The sequence below is a fragment of the Gavia stellata genome, chromosome 3, assembly GCF_030936135.1.
Source record: "Gavia stellata isolate bGavSte3 chromosome 3, bGavSte3.hap2, whole genome shotgun sequence".
Classification (NCBI taxonomy): Eukaryota; Metazoa; Chordata; class Aves; order Gaviiformes; family Gaviidae; genus Gavia; species Gavia stellata.
The window spans coordinates 57,146,754-57,167,237 of NC_082596.1; the positions used below are offsets into that span (position 1 = coordinate 57,146,754).

General features: G+C 38.6%; 1 protein-coding gene across 1 annotated transcript in view; it reads right to left on the reverse strand.

Annotated features, from left to right (window-relative positions):
• The window catches only part of PPP4R1 (protein phosphatase 4 regulatory subunit 1), a 57,527-nt gene extending 45,925 nt beyond the window's left edge, over positions 1-11,602 (reverse strand). The window contains 3 exon segments of the mRNA XM_059836128.1: positions 8,069-8,204; positions 11,366-11,545; positions 11,548-11,602. Coding sequence (XP_059692111.1) covers positions 8,069-8,204; positions 11,366-11,545; positions 11,548-11,602 — 371 coding nt within the window.
• Positions 11,603-20,484: the final 8,882 nt, after the last annotated feature.

The following is a 20,484-nucleotide window of genomic DNA, read 5'->3' on the forward strand; positions in this document are numbered from 1 at the left end:
AATATTAAGAAAATATGAAACAAGCCAGAATCAACTCAGTTACTACTTCTAATGCACGAGAAATTTTTCTAAGGATTAACTTGTCAGTGACAAGATATAGTCAAATTTGCGGTTTTGTCCTCTATGGTTCTGGCGCAACCTATGTTACAAAACTCATACTCATCAGTCACCTAGAGAGCCCTAAACATTAAGTTTTTAAACAACACAGCTGGTGATGTATGGCAGTCAACCTTTCTCCTCAGCAATGGCCTGGAATCACATAACTCTCTTTTCCACCCTTTTGGACAACGTGGGCTGAACATCAGTTCAGAGAGCTAGCAGGATTATCCCAACAGTGGAATTGGCCAAGGAACAGCATCCAACATGCTGCTAGCTCTTGTACTGCCCCAGAGCAATTTATCAAAATGCTGAAGTAGCAAGGGTCAAGTGCCAGATATTTCCAGAACTGCCTGACGGAAACACTGTTAGGATGTAGCCTAGATATAAGTACTGCTGACAAACAGCAGTGCTGTAGACAAGAGCAGAAGCATAGCTAAACTTGATCATGTTCACTACAAAGGGTGAATGTGAGCAATGGCCACAAACTGGTAAGAAACATGTGGTTATGTTCCTAGTGTACGGGGGAAGCTTGAGAACTTTACAATTCCATGCAATCAGAGAAATGCAGTAGGTTTTCAAAAATTCCCAAAGCTAAGCAGACGTTTCCATTTTCTCAAACTGAAAATCAGCAATTTAAATGTTTCACATTGGCCTCTTCCAAAACTATCTTCAACTAAACTGTTCTGACATACAGATGAACAAAATCCTCAAAAAAACCAAACTGCAAAAAACTGTTTGCCTTTAACAAATTTCCTCTCCCTCACTCTTTTCAACTCTGTAACAAAGTGCAACATCTCTCAGCAGAGATCTTGATATGCAGTTGGAAGTTCAGCTATCAAAATCCTAATGGAGGGAAACAGACTGCGTGACACACTAACCTAGAAGCAGAGTTGACTTGGCCTTTTAAAGGGCTGGACACCTCTGGAAAGAGAAGAGGAACAGATGAAGCATATTTCATAAACCAGTCTGCCTGGATGCATGTGTCTCCTACATATTAAATGTAATCTTGGAAAGCAAGAGACAAGTCAACTGACCGACTGACATGGTCTCAGCAAGTAAGGAACCACAATAAAGAGGAGTACATACCGTCTGGCTCCTGGGGACTATGGAATGGCCCCCTACTATGCTGGGAGTTTTGAGAAGACTCATCTCCTCACAGAGCTTTGTTAGCGGTATCCTGAACTGTTGTGGCTAGATCCCACAGTAAGTCTTTGCTAGTTCCTGTGAGTTGGACAGATGGCTATGCAGAAGTAGCCACCCTGTAAGCTGAAGGCCACAAACCTTCTGCTCAAGAGGAGGAGATGAAGACACAAATCCTAACCTGAAGTCAGTATGACTTATTTATTAAATCCACTCAAAGCTAAGAAGGGACATTCAACTTTTTCCCTGGACTAAATGTAGAAGATGGCCCCCACCTGCATCCAGGTGGTATTTCCCTCTGGCTTGTAAGGGAATCAATGGATCTACTTTTACATTTAGCAGATTCTGGTAAAAAGCATTACAACAAAAGGAAACAGGGCAAGCTAAGCTCACTTTAGAAAACTTAACTAGGTAGGCAGCCAGTAGTGACAGGGTAATCTCTTAACTCCATCCATCCAGTATTCTGGGAGATGATGTCCACTCATGTCCTCCAAACATTACAGGCTCTGACTTAATTCTGCCACTATCCCCAACAATCTGCCAAAATTATTCTTGTGCCTTCAAGGCACAAACACAGGACACAGAGCTAAACCTACCTTGCATTTGCCACAGGCTGACAGCTAGCACGTAGGCAACTAATGCAGAATGACTTGAACCCTGCAAGGTCACACTTTAACATGCTCCACTTACTGGAGAGTAGAGAGTAAGCAAGGGTCCCTGGTACCCTGTCTAGCAGTCTGATCTTCCTTCTCATGCAAGCATTGGCAGTCCAGCTTCAAAAAGCCTACAACAGAGGACTGCAATGAACTATCAATGCCTAGTAGCATAACGTAAGGCAGGCAGTAGCTTGCCCAGCAACTTGCCAGATGAGTACCAGGTGAGCATTTGTGAAATTTTAACAGAGCTCTGAAGGACGATCTGTCTTGTCTAGACACAGACAGAACAACAAAAATAGACAGACAGGTACCTCCTGTGACAAGGAAAAAGAGGAGCAGGTTTCCTCTAGGGATAATGACATGTCCCCATAAAGTGCATTCTAACAGTGAATCAGACTCCTTTAAGTACATATGTGACAGAAATTACTCCACCAACACTAATGATGACAATATAAGTGATTTCAATGGCATACATTCTGTTACTAGACATTACTCCTGGTTATCAGGCACAATTTGGGACTAGGATTAATGGTTTCTTACCATTTCCCTCCTGCCACTGGCTTGGGTTTGTGCATTGCTTGCCTCTAATGAGGTACCAAGCTCCACTAAGAACTTCTACCTTTACACATTCTCAGTGCCAGAGTTACCTTCATTGCAATAACTAACAGAATTGTATCTTCTTGCCCATTCAGTCAGCTCTCGTACCTCATTCCTCCAGGTCCAAAAAGAGACTTTCGCTAGCTGCTCTGGCAAGTGAAGCTTCAAATCAATAACCCTACAACTGTGAACTCTCAAAGAAAATTATTTATTCACCATACGTGCCTTTGGTATACGACTGCCACGTAAGCAGCAATGCATCTATTTATCCATTAAACAGCTTATGGGCCAAAGAAAGGGCAAAGGGCAAAGGCTGGAATGTAGCATGCAGTACAAGCACTTCAGCTATTATGTGCAGAAGTGGAGGATAATTAGCAAAGTTCAAGTTTTCATGAGCACACATGGAGAGAGCTTGTCCAATGGTAGAAAAAATGATAATTAGGAGATCTTGTAGGCACACTTCACTGTAATTAGGTGGGATAAATGAGGATAGAGAACAAGCACCCTGCTTTATGTCCACATGCAGGGGACAGGTATTCTGAAGACTCTACACGCATAATTAGGATTTGTGACAATATAGCTCTTCTCAGAGTATAAATATCTTCGCTTGGCTCATTCAAACTCCTTTTATACACTCCTTGACCTTATTTGGAATCAATACTGGGAGTTCTAAGTGGTATAATTACTATGTACCAATCACCATCATTAGCCCTTTAATAAATTTCTACTAGAGAATTTAAATGAGTTCATCTGCACAAGGAGTGCATTTAGCTAGTAAGCATACATTAAAAGAAAAAAAATAAGATAATTTTTTCTTTGCCCATTTTTGCAGAAATTCTAAATCAAGATTTGATGACATTTCATATTTAAGTGAATATTGGTAGTAGTAACTTAGCTTGGTACTGGTTTCCCCAAACAATCTCAGAAGACATTCTGAATAAACTCTCAATTTCAAAATTAACATCTTTGTACCCTTCTTAAGAAGAAAGGCTAAATGTGCAGAGGTACATTCAGCGTGGTTGAAGTAATGAAGACATCTCTTAGTGCTTTGCGAAAATTCTGTCCTTTGATAGTTCAGCTTATATCATTTTAATGTACACTTAACAAGGTAAACTTTCTCAATCTATATTGTGAAAGTTAAACTTAAGTAATCTATTTGGTATGCACATATCTGCAAATTTGTGTGCAAAAAAAGTGGTCTGAGGTTTGTTTCATTCTTACTGAATTTTATTCTTTGACATACAGTGGGCTCAGAAAGACTGAAACATGAAAACAGAAGAGAGGAGAGTTAGAGATAAGGAGAAATAATCTAATTTATCCTAAAATGATGAGAAGTGTCCTAGTCAGAACGAATGCCACTATAGTTTCACCTGCATGGCTTTGGTATGAGTTTGGCATTTCCTTATTGTCAGTACTCAAATACCCCAAAAAGAGAAAGTTTACACTGAGCTAGACTGCACAGACAAAAGGAAAGTGAGTGAGGAGAAAAAACCTGCAGCTGTAGATAACCAAATTCTCAATTAACCTGTTGGTTATAATCTGATCATACCTAAAAGAAAATAAGGCAAGGTAATTTCTTACACTTCAGAAAGGTCTTGATAAGATTCTCGACATCCCAAATATACTGCCTTAGAGAGGTTTTTGATACACATTACAGCACAGAGGGATGAAAACAGCATTATTCTTTTTAGTGGGGGTACTTTCTGCATGCAAGTCCCTAGTTTTTAAATACACAGTAAAATGACATTTTTGACTCCGCAAAAGGGAGTGGAGAACTGGAAAGGCTTATGGTATAGCTCTGACACATCTAAAAGTGTATTGTTACCCTTAATTCCTTGGAAAAAAGTTGATTTATCAGTTCCTGAAACAGAGCGTGTATTCTAAAAACTTCTAGACTACTTTCCAGAATCACAGACATGTAAACCCAAGGTTTATATTGTAACTGTTGGAGTCAGGAATCAGATAACCACATTAAAATAATTCATTGCCACATGTAGTACAGCCTGCCTTCTGATGCCAATCTCTTCCATCTGGAGTCTAGAAACCACATGTCTGTGCCACGAAGTCAGAGGAGCATATGTTTTAGCCAAAAAAGACAAGTTACTCACAATGCTTTAGGCCAGATCTTCACCTGCAATGTAGACAGTGAAAACACTACTGATAAGCTACGAGTACACATATCTGTACCTACTCCCTCTTTCAGATACAATATATCCTCAGTTACTGCTGAGTGCTACACTAGGAGTATTTTGAAGTTAAACTATTTAAAAAAAAAAAAACCATTTCAAAAGACATCAGGTATTCTGCCAAAGGAAAAGCAAAGAAGTACTTCAGAACACAAAGAAGCATAGCAAGAGGATAGTTCAAAAATATCTACATTGATAAGTAGATATAGTCTTGATAGCCGAGACTGATCATACTAATGAGAGTCTGCTGCCAAGATCTGCTTTGGTTTGAAGAGAAAGGGCAACAGCAATTCCTCAAAAAGTAGGCTGATCAAAAGGATGGGTCTGTTGTTCAGGAACTGCCTCACTAATCAAACATCTATTGGTCAGTATCGTATACTTCTGAGCCTTCTTTATAAGGAATGGAAGCAAGCTAATGGCAATAAAGCTTAGGAAAACCCACAAAGGATTTTTAAAATGAGAAGAGACAAAAGCTATGCTCCAATCTGCATGAGCAATTGTTTTTTTAAAGCAAATACCAAAAGGGAATCCTCATCCATGCATGCATGCCCACACACACCAGGGCTATCAGACACAAAGAGACCTTGTGTTTCAGGGTGATGGTCTTGGCTTCCCGCTCAGCATCTACTCTTGCTGCAATATGATACTGGATTATTAAGGCATATGCTAGCAATGCTTCTCAAATCTGGTCTGAAGGCTGCCTCTTCATTACTAAAACCATAACCAGAGTCCCACTTGCCTTGGTTTTCAGATACAAGAGGGGCCATTTATTGTCAGTTTCCCCTCCATTCTCACAGACTAAGACAACATCTGTGGTGCTGATCAGCAACACTTAAAACAGTGAGGATGTAGACCATAAGATGCCAAAAACTGTCACACAGCAACTCCTTCCACCATTTGGGAAGCTGTTAAAGGATTCCCTACCTCACTCTCTTTTTCAGTTCATCCTGCCAAAAATCATACATATTTAAATGAAGAAGCAATTCCAATTCACAAGTTCAAGTCCAACCTGCTAAAATTTCTTAGGATGCAGACATAGATCCATTTCCATCCCAGAGCAACTGGCTTTCGCATTCAGACACCAGCTGAGAAATCATGAGTGCTCAAGGAATCCACTCAAAGGAGACTAGGCTTTTGTAGTAATTGTTAAAAATCACGTCACTTTAATCATTCAGTATCACCACACACTGCAAATATGATACATATGTAGATGACTAACCAGATAGAAAATTATAATAAAAACAAATGCAAAGAGAAATAATACTTAAAATAAAATTTAAGGATAAAAAAACCCAACACCAAACCAAACCCCATCACACACTAACAGCAAATTCATCCATTTAAGGAAAAGAAAAAAAAAAAAAATCTTACCCTAATTTACCCAGGCTCAATGATTATGTTTCAAGGGTTTGGGTATCTATAATTTGAAGCTTCCACACAAATGCAGGTTCAAGGTCACAGAAACAACCAAAACATTAACTCAACCATAATATAAAATAATGTTAAAATACAGATAAGTAATTGGATGTGATTATACCATACTAAGAGATATAAATTAAATTACATTTGTTTATTCGTATCTTTTCACTATGAAATGCTCCAGTTCACCGGTTTAGCAGAAATATCACCAATTATTCCTGATACTGACTAATGCTGAATCATCATAAACTGCCTTCAATAGTTACTCACTATCATTTATAGTGATACAACTGCTACTCACAGTTATATCACTAATGGCTATCATATGCTATCTCCTATATTTCCTGATGCTACATAATACGGTAGGTCTACAAAGAGAGCTAGGATTAAATAACATGTTTATATCAGCAAAAAAATCCCAAACAAGCAAACACAAAAAAACCCCAGGGAAAGCTACAGTTACTCCACCCATCCTCCCCTGCAGAAAAGCACAGGATGCATAAAGCCGGACAGCGTCATCAGAAAGTTCTCAAGTTTATGCATGTCCCACACCCCATGCAATCCATACTGAGAGACTCAGAGAGACAGTTTTTTCTTAAACAGGCAAGTAAAATATTACAACAATATTAAAATTCAAGTCACATAACTTGAGTTTCTGAGTTTGTTCTCCTCCCTTCTGGCTTTTATTACGTAATTGTCACCTATAGCCCTAAAGGCTCCTCTTCCCTCCCTCCCCATGAAAAGTCAAACACACAAGAACTCTCTCCTAGTTGGCAAATTGCTGATTTAATCTCAAATTGTAAAATACCAAAAAGTTTTTATTTTAGGAAAACAGAAAACTTTAAAATCAGGCATTTCAAAACTCATTTATTCATACAGATTTATGCAGGTAATAATAAGAGAAACCATTCTATAATTGTTAGCTTCAGTTCAATCAGAAAGAAAGACTTCCAAATGGGGGTATGTTCACACATAGTATAGAATTTTAAGTACACTTCGGAAATCTTAAGTACACTTCACATGACTAAAGTTAAGCACAGGGCTAAATCCCTACAGAACTCGGGCCACGAACAACGAAACAGAGCCTAACCTACAGGATGGTTGATCATAGACTTATCTTCCGCATACTACTGAATTAAGAATTCAACATAAAAGAAAACATGCTGTATTAAAGATTTACTTGGAGCCCAAACTAAACTATGTTAAAATAAAACACCAGAAAACCTCAACCTTAACCTATTTTATACATTTCTGTGATCTTGTAACTGTTTACAGTTACAATTAAAATAAATGCTGGTTCTGAATTTCTGCATTCCATTGCAGAGTGTCTGTGTGCAGCAGATGGGGTGTGTGTCTGTCTGAAGTATGCTACAATACCTGTGCTTTTAAATGAAACAACTAGCTCAGTAGCATTACAGAAATAAAAACGGGAAAATGCAGACCCCAGTATTAAGTGGGCAGGATAAGACTTTCTTTTCAGCAGTTTTTCATTTTCAATTTTCAGCAATTCCCAAAACTGTAAACTATAGACAAGGATGATCCTGCAGATCACTTCTTGGGTTCCTCTGGCAATCTACGGTGCTGTTCATTATCCTCTCCTGACCTTTCATGAAGTATTTTCTTAAAGTCACTTTCCACACAGAGTTATGGATACTATTATCTTCTAGTCCTGTGTCAACAGCTATGTTAGCATCCACACAAAAACCTAAAAGGATGTGGTCCAATTAATGAAAAAGTTCAACTGAACTACAGTTACTTAAAAGGTAAGCATTTTTCTTCTGTTATCACAAATATTTTGCTCCTGTATATAGGAGTATTAGCAAACAGAAGGAGGAATGGAAAGTGAAGAATTTTGTAAAGTTGCTGGGCTTTTTTAATTGTTTGTATTTCATGCAAATTAACTTCAGTCAGATTTCAATCAGCTGTATAGTTTGCATACCCTTAGCCCGACAGGACATTTAAAAAGCATACCTGTTAAATATGTTTTCACTTGCAGCGTACTTGTCCAGTCTTCCCAAAGGCGTCAACATTTCATCTTGTGAGACAAAGTCCAGGGCTGAAGGTATAATAATCACATCAGACTCTGAGCTGTAGTCATCCACACCAACTATCAGAGACATTAGAAATACTCCTTATAATCACAGTAGTTTTAACACTAACATGATGTCTGTTGTTGGTCTGAAATACAGAAGTCTAGGCAAGGTCCCACTGACAACGTATTTACTAACTGCACTACATGATTCCCCCTAGCTTTCCCCAACCCCCATAAAGCCTTTTCTATACCAGAGTGATTGATAACATATAAATTGGACTAAACAGATTTTGAGTAATTTTCTCTGAATTCCCGAATATGATGTTTCCCTAAACATCCAATGTTCATATTTTTAGCTGACAAGCAGTATTTTTATACATTTATTTTTATCAAGCAAATGACTTTTAGCTAATTCTAAAATCAGCATTTTGAAGACGCATAGACTAAAATCATAGCTGCAATTAGCCCAGAGATAGTCGATACAACATCATCTAACAGAACCAAAAGAGGTTTTTTTTAAAAAGAATCTAAATTAAGCATGATAAAAAGTTCAGATGTATGTTGCTATATCCAACTACCAAACAAAATAGGCACAATTCACCTATTGCATAATTATTAACCAGCGCATCAATAGAGAACTTCATATAAACAGACACCTTTATCAACGTGGAACCACAATAAAATGGAGAAGGTGTCCATGCCTGCTCTGCAGAGCTGCTTGAAGAATTAGGATTTGAACTACCACCTTTTTTAGCTTCCGCATGCCCTCTAAACTGCTCAAAAACTCAGTCCCACAACAAAACACACACCTTAGTCTGCAAATGCCATCACTTATTTGCAAGAACTATCCCAGATCACTTGCTTTACTCCTGAAAATACAACACTACAGTACACTACAACTATTCTTCAGTCTAGCCAAGTTTCTCTGAAAAGCCTTTTGAAAACTGGCAAATAGAGATGATAGAAGACAGACAGACCTAGAAGTCCAACAATGTTTTTTTTTTAAAAAAGTGAACTCTATAGAGGAAAGAAAAAAGATTATTGTCCTCTTACCTTCCATACAATTACACTATGTTACGTAAATTGGTTATCAGACATTGTATCATTATTTTCAACATTCAGAATACACAAGCAGCTCCCATTTTTTGAACGTCTTCCTTAACGTATTTCAAACGTCAAAAGATTTAACACCAAACTTCTCTAAAGAGTAATATTTTTAGAACTAAACTGAGTTAACAGCATCCCTTTACCGACAAACTAATTCTCCCATTTTCTAGGTAGAGAATCAGTGAACATTGTTTAACTGATCATAAATAAATACCATCCCTGGAGGAGGGTCCAAATTCTGCAGTTGCTGATAGGACATGAAATCCTTGCCAGAAATCAAACGAAGAAGTGATGGGAAAAGAGCAAGCGCGTAAGAAGAATCTGGGAGATAGGGTTAAGAAAGAAAGTGTGCTAGGAGCTGCTAAACGAAGTAGATGGAAGAGCAATTTGGGGAAAGGAAGTACTGCTCTTGGATATGCCTAAGGTAGAGGATAACAAATTGGGGGGCGTGCAGGGGAGAGGGAAGGGAAAGCTCAAAAAAGGTCAGCTGCAGAAAGCTATTGCAGCACAAAGAGAAAGCACTTCGCAACCCCGGGGTTTACACAACTCTTTGAAGCTGTGTTTGGTTTGGGTGGTTGGGGGGGGTTTTTTGTTTGTTTTTGTTTTTTGCAAGAATCAGTTTTATTTTCACAGGAAAGGTGGGAGGAAGATAAAAATGCACTCATAACGCAAGTTACAATTTTATGCCAGGTTAAGTGAACACGGAACAGGCTCATCCTTTGACAGGCTCATATGCCTTTAATTCAACCCATCGATCCAACTGAAACCAGTAGTTTTCCTGTGTTTACGGTTATGTCATGCACCTTTCTCACACAGACTAGTCTTTTTAGACTAGAGTATTTCAGTTGGAAGGGACCTACAACGATCATCTAGTCCAACTGCCTGACCAATTCAGGGCTGACCAAAAGTTAAAGCGTGTTGTTAAGGGCACTGTCCAAATGCCTCTTAAACACTGACAGGCTTGGGGCATCGACCACCTCTCTAGGAAGCCTGTGCCAGTATCTGACCACCCTCTTGGTAACAAAATGCTTCCTGATGTCCAGTCTAAACCTCCCATGGCGCAGCTTTGAACCATTCCTACGTGTCCTATCCCTGGATCCCAGGGAGAAGAGATCAGCACCTCCCTCTCCACATCCCCTCCTCAGGAAGCTGTAGAGAGCAATGAGGTCGCCCCTCAGCCTCCTCTTCTCCAAAACTAGACAAACCCAGAGTCCTCAGCTGCTCCTCATAGGAACATTTTGTTGTATGCAAGCTCCTACTGTTGGAGGGCTGACTTAAGACATACTTTCAAAGCAACAAACACATTCTGCACCATCCACACATGAAATAATTTACACAGATACTCCTCATTCCAGGAAATTAATTGCATTAATATTTTTTGTGTGTCATTGTAATTGCGCCCTTCACTAGGGAGCTAAACCACTGCACTCAGATCGATTTCTAAACTACAGAAAATTAATACAGTTAAGTTGTGACATAACCAACTGGGGGGGGGGGGGGAGGATCACTCTAAAATAGTAAAATATGACCCTGTCAGAATTCATTTCACTGAATATTGAAGTCTGCAGTTCATGCTATAAATTTAAAAGCATAAACTGAGGAAACCATGTCAAAATACCAACATAATTATTGTCAGTAATGTAATTATTTTTATTTAGCTATCAAACACTTGAATAATACAAAAAAAGCTGACCATTGTATCAACCACCACTAGTTTTACTTCCTCCATTTCTCTCAACCTCAACTTTATGTTCTGTGTTCCTCTCTTTCCCCTCTACGTTATTCTCCCCTAATACTCCTACAGCAAGTGGTCCAACGTAGATGCCATCTTAGTGCAGAACATGACAACTGCTCACTCTATATGTGTCTTAACACAAAACATGCACCAAAGTTGACTGGATGTCTGATGCCTTTGACTTAGTGAACTGAATGTCCTGATAATTTTTGCCTCGTGAAACCAGTTAAGTCAACCAAACTGCTAAATTCACTCTGTATCAGATGTAAATGTCAATGATAAATTGTAAGCAGCTGCTCATATTTTTATGTCTCATATTAGTTCAAACAGAAAATGAGGCATGTGGATTTTACCCTGCTGCGTTTGCACATTGTGAAGTTAAGTTTAGCACTACAATGGGCTTGATGTGCCTCTGCTACTGACGCTGAGCAACATTTATTATTCAAATAATCCTAGCATCTCAGCTCCTAGTCACAAAAGAGATCATTCAAATGGCAGCATCCTGATAAACGCACTAATACCAACAGGAAAAGGAGAGGTGATAAAAATAAGTCAATCAGTACACGAACAATTTATAGTTACAGAAACTACTGTTACAGTTTTCTTACATATTCATTTTCACTCTCAACATCAACACACCAATCCAAGCAAAAAGGTGCACCAGCCCAGTAAAATTCCCATTCTAACAAAACCCCTCAAGCAGATGTTTGTCTTTAATTTGCCCCAAACATGACCCACCAACAAGCTATCCAAAAGGCTGTTAACTAAGTATTGCATCTTCACTCCTCCTCTGCTTTCCACCTAACTTTAAGCACTTCCACAAGTACCACAGGACCTTTTGTAAAGTTTACAAATGCAAGAAACACCCTTGAACACAAGTGTACTGGTTTTGGCTGGGATAGAGTTAAAATTCTTCATAGCAGCTTGTATGGGGCTATTTTGTGCACCTCCAACCTACTCACTGGCAAGGCAGCGTGAGGAGTAGAAAAGGCCTTGACCCTCTGTAAGTACTGTTGAGCAGTAACTAAAACATCAGTGTGTTATCAACACTGGTTTCAGCACAAATCGAAAACATAGCATCATACAAGCTACTATGAAGAAATTTAACTCTATCCCAACCAAAACCAGTACAAGGCTAGTTCATATGCAGAACGTCCAGAACCATTCCCACTTCAGAATGTAGACCAGGCAACAGGGCCACATGTTACTTTCCTCTCCTGCTGCAGAAAAACTATAGGTCACTCTTCCTATTTTCTCCACTTTTTCAAACCAGTACAAATAAGTCCAGGCCAAACGCTCAAAAGGCATCTAAGCTACAAGACACCACTGAAAACTAGTACAAGTTCAGAGCCTAAGTACCTTTTAATTTGGTCTTACATGTTCACACCAACATGAAAAAGATGTAGAGCTAAGAAATTAGGAGTTTCTATAAAACTGCCCTATCCCAGCAGTTCAAAGTCACTAGTGGTGATCGGGGAGAGAAACAATAATTGGACAACAGTGTGAAAAGCAATCACAGTGCCACTATTTTCTGTCCACATAAGCACCAAAGCAGAGCAAAATGTATAAATGCATCAATTTATCTAGATACAGTAGTTTGCAAACTTCTCTTCAACACTCTATATCACTAGCACCAAACACAAGGCAGCATCGCACAACAAGATAAGCACTGGATTTTGTTTCAATATCTATCACTGACCTGCTGTATGACACAAGCCAAGTAACTCCTCCTCTCTGTACCTTCATTTTCCTGTCCAATCATTTGTTTGGCTGGTTTTTTGTAGAAGTTGTTCAGGCTTACCTATCTCTCTTGCATCTGGTCCACACTGTACCAAGAATATAATAACCCCCCCGCTTTAAGTTCTCCTGTCTCCCTTAAGCTCTCCTCTGTTTTATGGCAAGAATACAGCAACTACTTGCCACAATTATTAACTAACATAGACAATACAGCAATCTTGCTGAGATAGATTATGTTTAGAGGTGCTTAGTCAACCATTGACAAGCTTGGTTGAGCATACAACAACGAAATAGAAGTCCCTTTAAAACTCAGCCCCTTACAAAACTGCAGTCTATAGGCCAATTTTCAAGTGAGTTGATTTTACTACTATGAAGATGAGATATGTAGTATATTTCACAAAGATCTTCATCACATTGTGTCTTTTACAGACAAGTGCACAAGACCATGTTTGAAAAAAAAATTACTACTTTTCTTGTATTTAACAACGCATGAACAACTCTTTGCCATAAACCGTCGAGCGGCAAGGTCTACATGTGTTCTTTTTGTTCTTCTGTATCTGCTATGGGCTCCATGGCAGAAACATGTCCTTCCTCATTTTGGCATGGAAACTTGGTAACAAGACGACAGATATTCTAAAAATGAGCAATTTTCAATTCTCAAAGCTGAGCAACAAACAATTTTAAAGATTCAAGATTTCCAACTAATATTACAGCTCCCTCATTTTATCGTCTGCATTCTGAAAGCGTTCTAAAGATCTATTAATAAAGTCTCTATGGCAGTTGCTACAGATATATCTAATAAAATAGATTATTTTTTATTCAACTATAGTACAGGCTATTTGCTATGCTCTACATCAAGTGTTACCATAAGGATGTTCAGGTTAATAGAGCACTTATACGCAGAAAGGACTTAGTTCTGTTCTGCTGTTCAAGCAAGTAATTTTTCTGTTTTATTGTAAAGCAAAAATAGTAGTCCTATGAGCCCAAACATTTGATATCATAATCACAAAGTAAGAGCAGCAAGTTTGTTCTAAGTCACTGTCTATGCTATGAAAGAATAAATTCACCTTACATTCAGATTTCTGCAGAACACAAGTAGTATTCTCAGCCCTTCAATATTGTAAATACATTCCATCTCATTTTCTGTAAGAAATGCTGTTTTGCATCTTGATGTTCTGCAAAGAGAAATCCACCTCAGCATGAGCACGGAAGCTAAACATCTATGTTTGTCCATAGCTAGGAACTCATTACTCTTACCCTTTCATACTGCACTATATTCCAGCTCCAGTTCTGTAATGACATCACAGACCAAAGCATCAGTTTGCTACCACAAATTTACTGCACTGTTTTAGTAACATTAACCAAGTGCTATTGCGATGACAGTTACACAAATATTACAAAATGTGTTCGTCATGCTGAGCTCCACCACCCTGCCTGATCCAGGTATCACTCACTGGTGATACTGATCATAGATCCCACTGTCAGAAAGTGGAAGATGATTTTTCCAAGAGACACTTAAAATTTATCATCTCTGTTTTCCTGCTGTAGTCTAAGACTGAAAAAATGAGATGCCACAAGTTTACCCTGATATTGCAAATGTTTTCAGAGAAAAATGCAAGTCTGAACAGTGTGTGATTTTACTCAGCAAAATTACAAAGAAGATGAACAAAAGTATGAAAGGGATCTGCAAGCGATAATCTTAGATTCCAGTCCATCCACGATATTAGCAGAAATAAGAACCATACTTCCCTTTCTCTGTCTCTCCCCCAAATTTCCCCTTCAAACATGGGAGCACTATCTGCCCTGAGCCCCTTAGGAATGTGGTTAAGTCACCATACCTGAATGCCTAGACTTCGTTTTCTGCACTCCAAGTTTGTTGGGATTGGGTTGGGGGTGGGGGAGGAGGACAGAGGTAGGAGCAAGGAAGAAGATAAGAAGGGGAAAACGCAAAGCCGCCCTGAGGCAAAGCTGCTGTGCTAACAGCAAGGCTTACCGCGTTAGCCCCTATGTAGCACTTTCATAGCAGAGCTTGCTAACAGCTTGAAGCACAGACAGAGCAAACCCTTTAAAATAAGGCTTTGGTACAGGCTTGGTGGGGGGAGCATTGAGCAGATGAAAGAAAAATGCAGGAATCAAAATCAACAGCTGTTTACACACACAGAACTTATGCAAGTATGGTACAGCAAATTTAAAAGATCCACTAGACTAAACATAACAGACTAAGAGAGTATTTTCATTTAGCAAAGGCCTTCAAAAAAGATACAGTTATCAACCATGACAAACGACTTGCATTTCTCATGAAGCATCAGAGGAAACAAGGGGTGATACAAAATTCTTTAAGCAACGAGGACAGGTGCAGCTACAGACAAGTTTGTGTGTTCAAGGCATACACAAGCAGCACTGAAAATCCTGATTTGCTCTGAAACAAAGTAATAGTTCTATCTCATATTGCTCACTAGTCATTTATTTGCACAACCGCAGAATATACCTTCTACCAGCTAACGGTTTGACCTGCAACAAAAGCTGGTCCAGATGAAATTGAAACAAAGAGAAGGACATCCAAGCTACCAGTTAAAACAATCAACAGTTTATATTTTGTCCAACAACTTCCTGTTGGGAGCACATCACACCCATCACCATGGTACTCAAGTCCCCTGATATTTAAGTCCCTATCTTTTACCCCTTCCAAACAACTGCATGCAATTAAGAATCGTGGAATTAGGCTGGAGCAAAGCAAAAGTCAGCTAGTGCGAGCAAGAGGTTCATTTAAGGTACTTTTTTTCTCCTCTTCAAGTTCCTTACAGTCTAAGAAAGGTATCCACCCTCTTTCTGCAGAGCACTGCTCTGCATGTTGATTGCCTCCATGACTGACTGAGAATTTTGTAGCACTGTGAAGAGAATCCCACTTCCATCTTCCAACCAAGATGTTCTCCCTGCTCCAACAATGACAGAACACATGCATTCACTGTGCTTGGGGCCATGCTTAAGTTCTGCCCCTAATTGGGTATCTGGTACACACAAAAACATCAAGTTCAAACTATATAGGCTTTAACCCCAGATTAACTGGAAGGGAGAGCATTATGAAGCAAGCAGTTGAAGCTCAAATGCTCTAAAGGCTTGCGCTAGCTTTGCAATACTGATGTGACACCATGGGTTGTAACACATCAGCTGATAACCCAACTACTCCACTTGATTCAAGTGTTGCTCCACTGTGCAGTTACTTCGACTGGTTCAATCACAGTAACTGAAATACACTTACTTGGGCTAAACACTGTTTAGCAAGTTCTATGAAGAAGGCGAGTTCTATGACTAGTAGTACATCCATAATCTATAGAACATGGCTTTGCAATATAAATCACTTTGAACATCCAAACTGTACTTCTCCTCTCTCCACTTAAACCCCAGACAACGCTCTTGAGATGTTATTTGACAGCATTCAAAACTCTTGGTGGGATAAGCCTTCGTGTTTCCTGAGCGTTCAGAGGTGGAAATTCTTCCTGCAACTCTCCTCACTGTTCTTGCTTCTGCAACTCTCCACACTTCTCCTGTCCATGCTCAGTATAAAGCATAAAACTGGTCTACAGGAGAAGATTGAGAATGCAGTTAATTCACTCTTAGAAGAAGTAAGAGCAGTAATAGGTGTTCATTTCAGTGTTATGTAAAAAAGAGTTTCCTCTAATAAAACAAAAATACAAGCAAACTTGCACAACCAAGTATCCCTACAGACTAATCAAGCTATTCCTCCTGCAGTCTAGAGAGGAAGGAAAAGGTGGTCTCCCTTCTATTCAAATATTTGGGAACTGTTCAGGCACTATGGCAACAAGACAAAAAATACCTTAGCAGACTTGCTTATCAGAGAAAAATGTTCCAACAGTCTGCATTATCGCTCATATAGACTGTCACTTTTACAATTTCCATAAAAGCTAAATATATTAATGTATATCTCAGAAAAATGCATATTTATTGTACTATTTGCCTTTCATTTTTCTTTACCTTAAAAACAGAAAAAAAACCACCAAACCACTACTCTCAACTCTCAGTACAGTTGTTCTGCTGTCATGAATGAACACCCTTCACAAACATATTTTGACACTTCGTTCAACCTATACAGTGGACAGGATTTTAACACCCTATTGCCAGAAAGAACCAAAGCATCCCACCCAAACCAAGAAAAAGCCACATTAATTTTTCTTATGCTATACCTTCCAAAGCAGACAGAGAAGCCCTGATGTTCTGTGTTCCTTTAGGGGAAGCTGTGCCTGCCTTACTCTTCCAAAGACAGAATTGTTACTCCAGCTCTCAAAGCAGAAGCCATCCTTTCATCCAGTTCCGCCACTGTTACAAGTCCTCTCTTGCAGCTACTCCTCTAACAATGAAAACTTCCTGCCCACACAGAGGGAAAGTCTTAGCAGCAAAAGACACACACAGGAGAGAAAGGCATTTTATCTTCAACACACTGCGGTCTGCCACCTCCACAATAGGTCAGCAGTCAGAAACAACTGCATGAACACCAAGGTTTCACTCTACCTTAAGCTAAGAAAGAGGTGGAAATCTTGACTCATTTACTCCTTCCCCCCCCCCTTTTTTTTTTTCTCCAAGCAGGAGAGAGAGGGAGACGGAAAACACCTAAAGCCCTAAGAGATAAATCAGGAGACAAAGACAAAATAACAACAACCAAAAAAAAAAAAGGAGCTGGCAACCTTAATTGAGAATCCCTGCCAGAGACAGGAACATAAAAGGTGGCTGGTGAAAAGCACATTTCCACATCAGAAGTGATGCTACTGGCCTTGGAGGCTGAAAGCCTAGAAAATTACCTCTTCGTGAATCCTCTGCTAGGTGTAGGGGAAAAACATGTGCAGCTGCATGAGCAAGCCTATATCAAATCAAGCACAACCCTCTCCTCACATGATCTCCTTCTCTCTATGATCCTAAGAGGCTGCTTGAGAAAAAGACACTAACCATTACCCACCTGAGACCACTAAAATCAGAATTCCGTGGGGACACAGCCATCCACCTGAGTCTCCCAGTTCCTATGAGGTCAATCACCACATTAAAAGACAAAGAAATGAACTGAAGAGTCAGGAGAATTAAAACCTGATCTCCAGGGGAAACAACAGACTTAACAAGTATGCTTCATTAGCATTAAAAACCAGTTATTAGATTCCCAAAGGAACAGAATCTCAGTCACACCAGAGAACCGAAACAGAAAGTCTGCCATTAACTTCTGTTATTATTTTTTGCAACACAGACATTAAACACTGCAGACTACTGAAATGCCAACCTAGTAAGTCAAAATATCTCAGCACTCTTTCACCAGAGCTAAGTTTCTGACTGGATCAAAAGGTCAGTACTGCAACATGGCATTTGAGCACTATGTTGGAAATTTAGCTATACTCAAAGCTGGAATTAAGTCTAAGAAGTGACCTGACTTGCAATCTACACATAACAACTAACAGCGTAACAAAATTTGCTAATTCTTGTTCTGTCATAAAGGAAAAAAGGAACCACAATACAAAAGCTTCTGATATTACTATGTACAGCTGTGGGAAAGGTAAGGTGAATTTTAACATACTGAATGCATGTTATCCCAGCACAATTCACTGCGAGGGCATAAGAACTACAACACAGCATCAAGCTGTGATTGTGATTTGACACCACAGGGAAAGACTGATTTTACTTAAAAAAAACCAAAAAAAACTTTTGACTTTAAGTATTATGAAAAAAGAAAATAGAAGAAAAAAGAAATTGAAATTAATTTCTATCTGGGAAGAGACTTGTGTGCCACCCAAAGTCTAATAGAATAATTTAATTAAAAGCATTCAACCAACACAAGCTCACTGCTAATGCCAGATGATTTGCTGATCACCTGGAACAAGAACATATCATCAAACATAAACCAGCTTTTGACACCTGCAGAGGCACAAAGAGTATTTTCTTCAGCTCAGCTGAATAACTGCTTCACTCACAGCTGAAAAGCCCACTGGGAGGAGAAGCTAGAAAGACCCGTCCTCCCTTTCCAATCAATGAAAAAGAAGTCAATACTAAAACCAGAGGTATATTGCATTATAGCTAGTGTAATTTTTTTTCATCTTCAGAACTGTTTAATCCACAAGTAAAATCCAACCAGTAATGCTAGATTTGCTAATTGTAAATTTTAAATCTATCTTACTGTTAAACTCCAAGGAAAACAATTTTACGCACAGGTGTATATACATATGTATCTATAAAAACTCATTTAACAGTTCTAAACTAGAACTGTCTAAACTATGCTTAAATATTAGAATACCATTTTCTGCATTTTTAGTTAAAATATCTGAACACTAAATGTACAGAAAAAGGTAACTATCATTCACCATTTTTCAACATGGTAAAAGGTAAAGCTTCAGAATCTGAATATTAAGCTACATAACCAAAGCATGTATATAGTACTTGCAAATATCAAAAATCCAGAAGTTTTATGTAAATGCAGCTGCCAGTTATTAATAATAAACATTTTTTTCAAAAAACACAAATGCAAAACAGTATTAAAACAAGTTACTAGATCAAAATTTCTTTTCTCTCCTGATTTAAATCACAATTAAAATCCTGAGTGAAATAAAGCTATCCTCTTTCAGAATTTGAAGTCTAATTACAGATGGCTCTATTTTTCAGAATACACATCCTGTACACATCAATGGACAGACTAAAAGAAGTCAGCATCATGGTACATTTGATTGCATCTATCTGTACTGATCAGTTCAATCTTCAGAAACATCTGGGGGGAAAGGGGTGTTGAATACAAACTATCTAGGAAGAGTCATAAAGAACATTTTATTTATCATCAGAAATATATAATTCTACAACCCCATGTTTACTTTTCAACCATTTTTGTTGCTTATTTTCTTTCCTGTTCTATACTTAGCTTGTACAATTATTTTAATTTTGTATGCACAAAATGAAGATTTGAACAAAAGCCAAATTTTCCCTGAGTTTTTTTCATACATTGTGCAATATTTTAGACAAAAGATCAAGGAAGCCAATAGTCCAAGTAGCATTATGGGTAACTGTCCAGCTGACACAGCCACCTTACAGTGGCCAGATGGGATGGGGAGTCTTCTGCAGGCTTCCACTTTGAATTTTCACCCTATTGCCTTTAGGGTGGGGGTTTTTTGCCTTCATGAATATGGTGCAAGGATTCTTGCCAGGTTCACCTTCACACAGATGAAATGCAATAATATGTTACTTACTTGGGGGGTTAGAGTCAATAACAAAGTTGCCTTTCACAATAAGAACTTACATCTAGGAGTTAAATTTCTTTTATAACCTTCTGTATGTTCAGCCAGGATACATTCACTGATTTTTTTTTTTTTTTTTCTTCACTTCAAACTACCAAACAAGGAAAAGCCACTGGCTGAATATGGGAGAACCAGAATTTCTTTATTATCATAGCTTCTGACATCAGGAGCTACCTCTACAGAAGCAAAACATTAGATAAAACTACTGATATGCCATGTGCCAAGCTACGTAACTACTTAAAGCAACCATCCGTGTAATGTACCATCAGGTGTAAAGTATGCATTCACCTGAAAAAAAAAATAAAAATCAGAGCTTTCCAGTGGTTACCAAGCAACCAAGAGCAGAAAATAATATGAAGCTTTCAAACTAGAAATGCAAACCAAAGCTGAAATTAATTATTTAAAAGTCAATCCAGCTGGTTTATCAGCCACTCTCTAAAAGCCTTTCTTATAAAAGCTCATGTTTAATCTCCAACCTCTTAAACAAATAAATGAAAGGCAA